Below are 12,688 nucleotides of genomic sequence, written 5' to 3'. Positions count from 1 at the left end.
CAAATGAGTTCTGCCTTTTACTGGCCAGTGGGGAGTCCCCGTGTGTCACAGACAGCGCTCATATTAGTTAGTGCAGCTGTTGGGGAGGACATGACTGTTGTTGTCCTTCTGTCTGTGGGCTGGGAGGGGCTGGACACACACACACACACACACACACACACACACATACACACACACACAGTCATTTGGTAACAATCAATGTACAGAGATTTACTATGGGAAAGAAACTGATGGATGAATATGTAATTGTTTACATCAAGTAATGCAATTCTAGAACTAAGTCTGCAGCGCTTGATTAATAGCATGGTTTGCTATCTGTGAGTACTATATGCAGTATTGTTAAATAGGCTTATGTTTAGTATGTTAAGTTTATGTGTGTGTGTGTGTGTGTGTGTGTGTGTGTGTGTGTGTGTGGTGTTGGGCTGGCACCCTCATTCTCCTGTCTCAATTTCTGTACAGTTGCTGCTGCTCCTCCATGTCCTGGCATGCTTTAGGGCTGACATCACAGCCCAGAGGAGAGTGTTGTGTCCAGGACACACACACACACAGACACTGACACACAGACACACACAGGGGAGATGTGAAGTGGGGGAGTAGCGAGACCTGGAATGGGACATGGACCAGACAGAATGTATGGAGAGTTGGGGAGGAGGAGGGGAGCAGGAGGGAGACGGGATGAAGTGGATAGGCAGTGAAGGAGATAGAGGGATAAACAGAGTAGTTGGCTATGGTAGAAGTTAGAGTCTGCAGGGAGATCACTGAGACTTGACATTTTTACTGTTATTTTGTTATTCATGTTTGAATTATTATTTTCATATTTTTCAAGTCGGGTCAAACATTCAGCATTGGGGAGCCACCGCTACACAATGCATGCGGTCGAAACAATGAAAGAGGGATAGCAGTTTAAATGTGATACTGGAAAATAATAGTGTTGGAGAGAAAGGGGAGGAAATGAATGGGCAAGAGAATATTTTTATGTCTTCTTCTTCTCCCCATTGCTCAGTCACTCTCTCTCTCTCTCCCTCTCTCTCTCTCTCTCTCTCTCTCTCTCTCTCTCTCTCTCTCTCTCCCTCTCTCTCTCTCTCTACTCTGTAACAGTACCTTGCTTGGCAAGCAGTGGCACTTCACTGGCACTAGTCAGCCTCTGCACTGACGTCACAGATCTCTTTACAGCCTTTCACTTGCTAGCTGGGAAATCACATAAGATCAGGTTGACAGAAGCGTTCTAATTAGTGTGTGTGTGTGTGTGTGTGTGTGTGTGTGTGTGTGTGTGTTGGAGGATGGATTGTTGCATGCCAGATATAACTTATAGAATCTGGTGTATATTGGTTCCCACAGAGAATGCAAACTGATTGCAGTGGTTGCTCATTTCAGGAAACCTTTTTAAGTCAAGAGAGTGCACACACACACAAGCACGCACACACACACACACACACACACACACACACACACTCTCTCTCTCTCTCTCTCTCTCTCTCTCTCTCTCTCTCTCTATCTTCAGACAGTGAGAATGTCTCCTTAAGACATACTCGTTGGGATGATGACTTCATACACAATGATATCCAACCGCTTTACAGGGCAACATGACACTGGTTTTTCTACCCAACTTACAGATACACACAAGCCAAGCTTAGCTAGTTAGGTGGGAGGGTGGGGATAGGGTGCCCTGTCAAGTATCATTTACTGTGTGACTGCTATATGGGTTTGCATTTTTAATGCTTAAGCCCACTTTATTGCAGAGTTTGTAGATCATGTTGTCAGTGGTTTACAACATTCCACTCTCATTTAAATGACTGAAGTCAACAAGTGTCATCTGTTTCTGTCTTTCCTTCTCTCTCCTTCTCTCTCTCTCTCTCTCTCTCTCTCTCTCTCTCTCTCTCTCTCTCTCTCTCGCTCTCTCTCTCGCTCTCCTTGCAGATACGTTCCAGTACCTTCTATCCTTCTCTCAGGGTCACCTGAGTTCGCTGTTGGAGGGAACCTACTCATCCCTGTCCCGCCGTGCCCTGCCCCATGTCAACCAACTCTTCTCCTCTCTCTCCCTCCACCTCCGGGGGGCCAACGTCTCTGTGGAGGCGGCAGTCCACCGTTTCTTCGACAACCTCTTCCCACTGGTCTACACGCGGCTCGTCAATCCAGGCATGGAGGGCGGGGGGGCGGAGACCAGCGAGACGGGCGACTGCCTCCGCATGACCCGGCAGGACGTCAACCCCTTTGGGCCTCACCCAGCCGCCATGGCCCAGGAGCTGGCCGGGGCACTGGGCGCCGGGCGACAACTGGGCCTGGCCCTGGAGGAGGGTCTGGAGGTGATGAACGCCACCGAGCACGTCAGCCTGAGCAGGGAGTGCGTGAAGGGCCTGGTGAAGATGGTGTACTGCTCCCACTGCAGAGGCCTGACACTGATCAAGCCGTGCGTGGGCTACTGTCTGAATGTGCTGCGAGGCTGCCTGGCCAGCGTGGCGGAGCTGGACCAGCCGTGGAGGAGGTACACCAGCTTGCTGGAGCAACTGACCCACGCCGTGGCTGGGCACCACAGCCTGGAGCTCGCCCTGCTGGGGGTCAGGGGTCACGTCAACGAGGCCCTGCTCTACGCACAGCTCCACGGGCCGCTCATCACCGCTACAGTGAGTACACACTGGATACACATTCAGCAACACTGTAGTGGTACATGCAAAAAAAAACTCCAAACCCTTTGATTTAACATCTTATAATGTTTGGCAAAGTTTAATGCAGTGATTTGAAATATTTTTGTAGGCTGCTTGTGAGCTATGAGTTATTTTTTCCACTAATGCAACAAAGTACGCTGCACATTGCATGATTGTGCAGTGTCGAAACTACTCTGAGAAAAATAAGGATTATATTCATTTATACAAATAGAAGTGTTATTTTTAAATTCAGAGCCCAAGGTTACAGTTCCTTTCAAAATGTGGGTTCCAAGAAAAAAATAAAATAAATCCAGCTCCCTCTAAAAAAGTGCAGGCTGAACTGAGCAGGCATGAAGCTACAGTAATTTTCCAAAATGGCAAGGAAACTAAAAATCCCCAATGTTGTTTAGGTTCTGTTGGAGCTTATTACAGATTCCTGTTAGACTATGATGAAAATGAGAAGAGTAGTGGATAAAATGGGGATTGTGTGCACTTACATGCTGTGAGTAGGACCATATGCCTTATGTTATACGGTTATCAGTCGGAAGTTCACCACATTAAGACAGTTTTATGAATGACTGCCAGACGGTTCTTAAAACGTAATATACAGCCGTTAAATCTGGAGTGAAAATTGTGCTTTTGTTTAATAGTTTATCTTGGATTTGTATTCCTTATGTTCACAGCAAGGATTATGGTTAGACCATACTGAGTAAACAAAAAATCCATTTAGAGTTGGCAATTCCATTTCATTCTGCCAAATGCTGCAGTATGGCTGCAAAACTGGAGAACACACCTCCAAAACATTTATATCCCAACATTCAAAGTATACACGTCAGATATAATATACAACAAGGAGTAGCTGTAGTTGCATGTCAGCCAGTTACTGTATTTGAGATACCATCTAAATTGTCAGAAAAATAGAATACAGTTGTTATCCTCACTTTTTTAAATAAAAAATACTTTCTGTATATAGCAAAATCAAAAAGGGGTGCATCCAAGTGGGTGTGAGCCAGTGTGAGTCATAACACCAAGGAGCAGAAGGTGATTAGCAGAGATTTATCTGGACAGCATCATGAAGAACAAACTCAATTCCCGCTAGGTAGGTAGGATGTCAGCCAAGCATCCCCCCACTCTATTTCCCCTCTCCCCTCTCCTAAGTTACAGACATGGTTCCCTACACTTCTATACGGTGCATGTGTATTCACCGCTGTTGAATGAGTCTATAAGAGCACTTGTAAATGTGTCTCCTCCTGGGCAAGAACTGGAGCGGTCTGGACATCACGCCTCCACTACCTTTACTGGTCCCCTTTACTGACTGGGTGGCTGGACTTGACCTCACTGGGCTCTAGGAATAGACTCTCTCTCTCTCTCTGTCTCTCTCTCTCTCTCTAATCCCTACCTCTCTCCGTCTCATTGGCTGTCTATGAGGGGTTCTTACAAAGAGGAGTATTTTCTGGTATGTGCTGCACACATGTGGACACCTTGAGACACTCAGTTGGACAATAGCGCTTTGTGATATGAACTTCCTTGAATGTGGGACCAGAGAATGGTAGAACAATGCCTGAAAGGTTGATGGGACTCTGGGGTGGCAGTTCTTCTCTAATATCTGTAATGGGACCACTGGTGGAAGACACTACTCTGGAACTGGTTCCAGAACTGGGCTAGAACTGTAAGGCAGCACTGTAGTGGCCATAATTTGGAGATTGTCAGTGGATTAAAGGCTTGGCTGTTCCAGTTGACTTAACGTACAGTTGCAATCCTCCATTGAGCTCTGTGTCAGTTCTTTTCACAGGCCAGTGATTACTATGGTCACTTAATGAAGAGATAGGGTGCTGGTCTAGATAACACAAGGGCAACCCTGAGTTGTGGAGGAGCATCACAGAGCCTGGGTGGTTCTACCTTAATTGGCCCCACAGTAAACACAGACACAGACACACACACACAAACACACGCACACACATACACACACACACGCACAGACAGAGGGTTGGTTGCCAGGCTTGGAGACTGACCCAATACAACTATGCGGAGAGAGAGCCTGGCTTGTATTTTGTGTGTGTGTGTGTCTGTGTTGTGTGTGTGTGTGTGTGTCTGCTTGGTATTCATGGGGTGGCAGGCGGGCCTGGAGCCGGGAGCCCAGCACAAGGACAAGTGGGACGGAATTGAAAGGGTTCCAGCCAGGCCTTACAAACTGGACCCAGCCAGCTGGAAAAAAGGGCCAAGAGAATTGTCGCTGGAAAAGGAGGTGGCCCCCAGTCAGACACTGGTGGCTCCCATTCTCTATTCTCTACGCACTCATACAGTACTTCACACAGGCGTGCACTCAGGCTAGTGTGCAAACATGAACACCTAAGCTCACTCACACACACACAAGCAAAATATGCCAGTGGAGCCAGGGACCCTAGTGCCACGGGTAACCTAGAACCCTTGGCCTTTTTAAATCACAGGTATGTCTTTATGGGGCCACAGTGGCCCATCAAGGAAAACTATAAAGTCTCCAACGCACGACTACCGTGTCAGCATAGCCACCCTCCCTCCTCCACCCCACGCCTATATACACACACTCATTGACACACATAAAAAACACACACCCCTCTGAATCCTGGAATAACATATTACTCTCCTCCTTTCATTTTCTTATTTTATCATAATATCCTTCTTTGCTTCATACTACGAAGCAAATAAAGTAGCAAACCTTTACTTACTGTTGTTTTTCTTCCCTGATAATGTTCTGTATTAGAAGTCAAGCGCAAACCAGTAGCTCTGTGTTTTGCCGAGTCAGAGTATTATATGGAGTTGTTATTAAAGGAATTATTGTGACTGTGTGGTTTTGCACTGGGATGTTATCCCAAACCATTCTGTGGTTGCTCTCTCTCTCACTCCGTGAACTGCAGACTACACAGAGTCTGTACTATATGCTGCTGCACGCCACTGGGTAGGGCCTACGCCACAACACACACACACACATATCCCCACACCATGTACAGGTATCAGGTTTTTAGAAGTCCAGTAAGGGGGCCTAGATGTGCGGCCCACCCTGTGACAATACTAGTGGGGCGTGTGAGTGTGTGCGTGAGGCTGAAAGGCGTCTATTGATAGTTGTGTGGGACAGCAGCAGGATAGATTCTGTTTTAACACATTCCTGCTCTTATTGAGATGGAGCGTGAACGTGGGTCGAGGGGAAGTGGTTATGGTTATGGTTATTGGGAGGTTGGGGCTGGATTATGTTGAGTAGACACAATTAGGAGAAATTTGGAAAATATCCAGTGAAAATGGCTGCTGTTATTGGGCCCCAGTGCAAATGGTGGCTCTACTGTTTTGTGAGGTTTTCTCCCTCTGAATGCTGCCCTGTTGAATCCATCTGAGAGTTTCTCCCTGTAGAGTCAACTGTGCTTGAGAGGCCACAGACTGCTGTTTATTGACATGGCTGTAATAACGATATGGCTCATATGACCTGGAAGGGGACTTTACAGCTTCGACTGCAGGGGATGAGTATGTTTCAGGACACACAAACATATGCATGCGTGCACACACATGCGCACACATGCACACACATGCATGCATTCACTCACTCATTCACTTCCCTTACTTACTTGCTGAGACTTCTATAGTTTGCCTATGAGAAAACAGCAACTGTGGTCCAGATTAGGGCAGCTTATATGCAGGTCTACCTTATCCGCTGGTTGGTTTTACCCTGGCTTCTCATTACAGTCTTATGGAGGAATGCTAATAGCAGCCTGGGCCTTTAGATAATGGAAACAAGGGCCAGTGGGATGACTGGAGGGTTTCCATTCACCACGGCGGCACCTCAATAGGCTGCAGTGGCTTCCTTTGCCTCGCTGTTTCTTTTTCTCTAGCCCACAAAAAAAAATGAAAGAACCTTGTTGGTGTGAAAACAGACTTGGTTGTCATCACACTTTCACATTGCTCTCTCCCTGTCTGACTCTCTGCAATCCTGCATTTTCAGAAGAGTGTAGTTCACAAGAGGATGATAGAGGAGGTTTCTTAAGCGTGTTGAGATGGACCCTGACATCAACTCCCGAGAATGCCAGTGGAGGTCATCTTATATAAAAGGATTAGCTACGCTGCTCAGACACTGATCTATGGTCAGATTTCCAGTTCCTCTATCTAATATTTGAGATTGCCACTTGGGGAATAGTAGCTGATGCTCAAAATCTGCTCATGGCCAATCTATACGCTCAACCCATCTTTCCAAGTTGCATGTGCCTTTGGCAGTGGGTTTCAACCTGAGACTGACTGACTGACTTACTCAGCAGTCCATTAGCTAATGATGGTGGGTGCAGCCTCTCCTCTCCTCAGCCAACCCCCCCGCCCCCCCCAATCCTTTCCCCTCCTCTCCTCTTCTCTCTTTCTCTTGGTGTTCTCCCAGCTTTAATATGCTGGTGATATGCACCAGTCCTCAACACCGCAAAAAAATTCCCCCACTGAATGGAAATATAGTGGTAATAGTGAGCAATCACCATATGATTGATTGCTGTGCCATTAAATTTAGATCTGAACATAAAGCAGTGGTCCATAGTATATTATTTCTCTGCATGACCCATGACTTGGATTTGGGGAATCATATAATTTCAGAAATCATGTAATTTCTCAGATATGTAGTTGATTATAAGTCGATGAAATGTTCATAGAAGTGTGGTGAAGCAGTGCCTCCATTCCCACCCTGAGGTCTGCTGCTCAGCTGGACTGTTTCACACAAAATAAGACATGGTGACAAGAAAAGGGGATGAGGATTGACAGGAGGAGAAACATGTCTATGTCTGGTTTTTATGATGACTAATGAATTTAGAGACATAAACCCTCATGTCCCTTAGTCTTCCCTACACTGGTAACAACCTGCTGCTGCACCAATCACTGTCTTAATTCCATTTGGACCATAAACTTCAGTAGCCTTCCAACTCAAACTGCTTTAATAGCACACAGCAAGCTTCTCATCTGGGATTGCTGATCAGGTCCTCTTTGACCATTTAAGTCTTGGCCACATGCTAACAAAGCTACTCATTCTACAGCTGCCTGATTAATACCATTGACAGCCACTGTATCATCTACTAGATTGCATGTGGTGAACTAGATAGCACCGCAAAATCTCAGCAATAGCATGTCACCTTCGGGCTTTCTCCGGGTGAACAGTTCTCATGTGTAGTGTTCTTTCAATCCACTGCAAAAACAATACTAAGCCAGTCTTCACCCTGGAGCTCACTGCCCCCATATGGCCCCTTTACCCTTTTGTAACCCCTCCTTCCTCCCTCTCCACCTCCCTCTCCCTCTCTCCCTCCCTCCCTCCCTCCCCCTCTGTCAGGCTATAAATAGCTCCCGCCATCCCTGTCTGTGTCTTCATACCTCCAACAGCCTCACCTGGTGCCTGGGTGCCCATTGGCTTGGCATACCAATACATAATGCCCTCTCAACTCACTCTTGTGCCGACTAGCATGGTAATACCTGTTTTCATGTTGCTGTTAGGTTAAGAGGATCCCTGCATCTCTGTTGTGATTTTAATGATAATTGGTGGTTCACTAGAGGGCCTCAGACGGACACATGGACTCTTGGAGCCTCTATCCACAAGCTTATTTTCATTGCTTGTGTGTGTGTATTCCAGCATATGCACAGACAGGGACATGATGGACTCACTTGACCTTCATCTGTCTCTGTCTCTGTCTCCCTCTTCCCCACTCTCCTCTGTCTCGGTGAAATTACACCCATCCCATCCTCTGAGACTTCTAGCCACATTTTTTGTTTCTAATTCTTTCAAATGTGTTTACAAAGATGCGCTAGGAGGACAATTGATGTCAACAATCTCCAAAGTAACATCCATATTTACAGAGAAAAGCCAAAAGCCTCTCATTTTGAGATCATCTGTGAATGATTTAATCAGGGTAAACAAGCCTCAGTGTGGAGAGAGAAACTCAATGTTCCCTTTTCTGACTTGGAGCCTCAAGGACTTATCCCTGTGATATATGAGGAACTGCGTCTCTCTCTTTAATTAGCACTGACATCATTTGGACGGGAGAGAGAGAGAAAGATGGTGGGGAGGGGGTAGTTAGGGAACAAGGAGGGAGAGAGAGAGACTGAGTGATAGAGAGTGCAGAGTGACGACTAAAGAGAAGGCTGAAGACAGACTGATTTAGACAAAAGGAATGAAGAGAGACCTATAAAAGGATAACACAGCGAAGAGTTGGGAAAGAGAGAGAGAAAAGAAGGCAAGAGGAGAAGAGTTATGCTGTAAATCTTCCACGCTCTGTCACTTACGGCTTTCTTGGAGAGGCGGAGTGGAAAGCTGTCACAGTGAGGTCACCAGGGGTCAGGGGGCGTTTCATATTGTGAATGTCATTACACAGATACAGTCAGCTACTTCAGATTTTGGCTGTAACTCATAGCACAACACATTGCCATCTCCAGGATACATAATGTTTTGTGTGGATCCAATCCTATAAATTGATGATTTTCGTTTTCTCTTGTATTTGCTCATTAACCCCACATATGACTGGCACATCTGTCTTTAGGTCTGGGGCTATTCAACTTCGTTTTTGGTTACACCTTGACTCACACTGGTGCAGGTGTTGCCTTTAGTCTGTCTTAGTCAGGACTAGGTCGCTCACTGTTGTCAACTATTCTCAGCACTGTGCACACAACCCGTATTCATTCATCATAAATTATCTTATCCAGAGAACACCAATATTTTACCACTCTCCTCAGACATGGAGCTTTAGATGAGTAAATCACCTGTCCATTTATGTATCCTGATATATGTGAATAACAGGCTGTACAGACCAGTCTATCTCCATCATCTATGACCCTCTTCAGTAATCAGCATTAGCCAGAATCACTATATACTCCAGCCGGCACCACTATAGATTGCCTTTCACTTTGGAGACCCACACATGTGCTTGGTTGAGTAAACCATTGACCCTCTGTCTATCTCTCTACCTTATTCTTGACTGAGTTCTACTGTCGTAGTCCAGTGTTGACTGCTGTCCGAGGCCTACAGAGTCTGATCAAGCTCAGCACCTTAGAACCTACATAATGTCTGTGTACATGAGTATGTACACAGCCTAACTGTGTTGTTGAAGGAGGAGAGAGATTCTGATTCACTTCACCCACCCAGATTGTCCCAGGTGGTCCAGGATTTGAACTGGCAACCTTCCAGTCACACGCCTGCTTCTCTACCCTCAAGGCTGCCGCCACAACACTGCTAGTATTGGCTAATGTGTCAGCACTTCCCTTATCTCTCAAAACAAGGATAGCTCTCATAGTTGGCTTGTAGTCTTTTGATTGTCATCTTTGAGGACAGTCTGTGTTATTGCCACTTAAGGGAATGCAATTTTATTGCTCCACTTTTAGTGGAAATGGATTATTGCAGGGGTAAAAGAAAAATTCAGGAGAAATATCGTCTGACTGTGTCCCATAGTTTGAGATGACAGTGACTGTGGTTAGATAATGGATGTAAGCAGTGGACCCCAGAGGACACCCTGGGATATGAATGAAGACAGTGTTGTGCTTCTTTCCCATGGTGAAGTCATAAAATGCACACATATACACACACCACACACACACACACACACACACACACACACACACACACACACACGCACATACTCTCTCACTCTTACATATACACACACAGACATGTACACCCATATGCTTCAACGACACAAAGTGCTGTTGGTTTGTATTAATTATGGCTGTGCTCTGAGAACACCACTGAGACCGTGCAGAAATGCCTTCGGTGAGTTATACGTTCCAGAGATTAATTTCAGATGGTACGTCGCCTGGCACAGGACCAGCGGTTTGTAAAGAGCTGGTGTCCATTTAGGCCATTCAGCCCAAGAGATATGTGACCATGATAAATGAATACTATCACTATGGCTTGGCCCATTATTGGCTATTGTTTGACTGTTTTTATACTGCTAGAGACAGTTTTAGCCAAGGTCGGGACTGTTGATATAACAGGATCTCAGTATGCGGCTGCTTCTCTTTTATTTATTTTATTTCAGCCTCTGCGAGAATGAAAAGCTGTCCTCCGCTCTACCACCTGAGCTAAAGGCCAACTGCTATAGAGGAGAGCTCTGTGTACATTTGTCCCAGCCAGTAACAATTTGTGGGTTCGACTATAGAGTGCTTTGAGCCGTGAGTGGCCTGTTCACTTTGCCAGAGCTGGCAAATAGAGCACTGTTCCCAGGGTTTAACAGTCACTGGCAGTAGGTGGACGGATGGGCAGGCTGTGTGTGTGTGTGCGCGTGTGTGTGTGTATGTGTCAGTGTGTGTCTGTGTGTGCGTGTGTATGTGCATGTTCACTCCATTCAGCACACAAGCTAGAGCCTAGCTGTGGACAAAAGGGGGTCCTCACTGACCGGACACCCTCCCTTCATCCCACAATGCAATGCGCGTGGGGTGAGAGGGGGCTGAGAAAGTTCCCTTGGCTTCTCTGGCTAATCCCTTGATAAATAAACTGGGAAGACAGACCACCACTGCTATCTGTAAGCCAATACTCCCCTAGAGGCGGGATGGCCCTGGGCTGGGCTAGCTTGAAGCTGATTCCCTTGCTCTCTGCTGCTCTCTCACCCTGTTGCCTCAGGATGAGATGTGCGCTGACACATGAGGCCCGGGCACAGACATGCACACACACACACACACACACACACACACACACACACACACACACACACACACACACACACACACACACACAGACATGCACACATACGCTCAAGATATGGAATCATAGACATGCAAACAGATCCTTGCAAACAATGCAAAAAATGTCAGTTTAAATGTAAACTTTTACTAGACTAACTCCTACAGATGTGCACAACAGTGTGCCCAAACCTGTAAGACACATAGCTGTAAAAACAGTCTCACCCACTCCTGCCTGCAGCGGCAGAAATCTAATTTCATCGGCCAGCCCAAATGCAAACAGAATACATGCCTTGTATTTCCCTAAAGTCTTCCCATGTGGTCAGCATGCATCCCACCCATCTGCCCCCTCCACCAGCCTCCGTCCTCAGGCAATCACATAAGGAATGCCGCACATGAAATAGCTGGAATTGTAAAGGTATAACAAGGACAAACAGGTGGTCACGCACACATGCATACCCACACACACAAAACCACTTACTCAAGCTGTGCGCAAATGGGATTTCCATTCTCATGCCATCATCAGGTCAGGAGATAATTGATTTATAGCCACGTTGTAGTCCATGTCATTATTCAAGCTGTCATCTGATTGGCCATCAGGATTATGTGGCCATAAGATCCAACCTTTAAGAGCATGTCTTCATTCCTCATGAGGATCCATACCGAGGACGGTGTTTATTTTCCCCATGATGAGTTTGTGTTCTGCTTACATAGTTGTGTGTTTAGTTAGGCGTGTGACTGATCTGTGTCGACGTTATTGTTTTGATATGTGGGCCTTTCGCCGGTCTCCTCTGGCCTCTTCAGAATGAACCCATTTTTATCCTGCTCTGTGCAGTTTTGTTGTAAAAATGTGGGGATAGCACAAACAAAACTGTTAGTGACCTCCGCTTGATGCTCATACTTTATGAGAACGTTTACATTTTTTGTCTTGGAAAACACCAAAGTGTCATGCTGGAGACAGGCGAGAAATGGCACTGGATTTAAAACATAAGTCTGCTTCTTTGAAAAGTTCACAATGTCAGAGGCTCAGATCCTGCCTTAATCCCCCATTTCTTACCGCTGCAGGCAAATAAAATCCTTGCAATACGTGTTGAATTAAATGCATGACCCTAGGCCCAGTGAAACCTATTCAAAACTTATTAATTGTCAAAAATTAAATCTGACTTTTGGAAGATACAAAGTTGTCAGCCATCAGTAGCAATGAACAAACATTAAAAACACAGTACATATTATCCTGCTCTGTCAAAATATTGGCTACATTTCCTCCATACATCACATCTTTGCAGGACATTACAAAGCCACAGTGGCTCTTCTTATAAGATACTGTGATGTCTCTTTTCTTTATAGTATCAGTCTGTTAGAAGCTTGTTACGGGGACTGACGGCGTGTGTGTG

General features: G+C 45.9%; 1 protein-coding gene across 1 annotated transcript in view; it reads left to right on the top strand.

Moving 5' to 3' along the window:
- The window catches only part of gpc5c (glypican 5c), a 98,539-nt gene that overhangs the window by 20,898 nt on the left and 64,953 nt on the right, over positions 1–12,688 (top strand). The window contains exon 3 of the mRNA XM_071926901.2: positions 1,918–2,621. Within this exon, the coding sequence (XP_071783002.1) occupies positions 1,918–2,621 (704 nt within the window). The remainder of the gene's footprint in view (positions 1–1,917; positions 2,622–12,688) is intronic.

This window comes from Centroberyx gerrardi, chromosome 13, assembly GCF_048128805.1.
Source record: "Centroberyx gerrardi isolate f3 chromosome 13, fCenGer3.hap1.cur.20231027, whole genome shotgun sequence".
NCBI classification, from domain to species: Eukaryota; Metazoa; Chordata; class Actinopteri; order Beryciformes; family Berycidae; genus Centroberyx; species Centroberyx gerrardi.
Note: the sequence above shows the minus strand (reverse complement) of the source record. Positions and strands in the feature narration are given on the sequence as shown.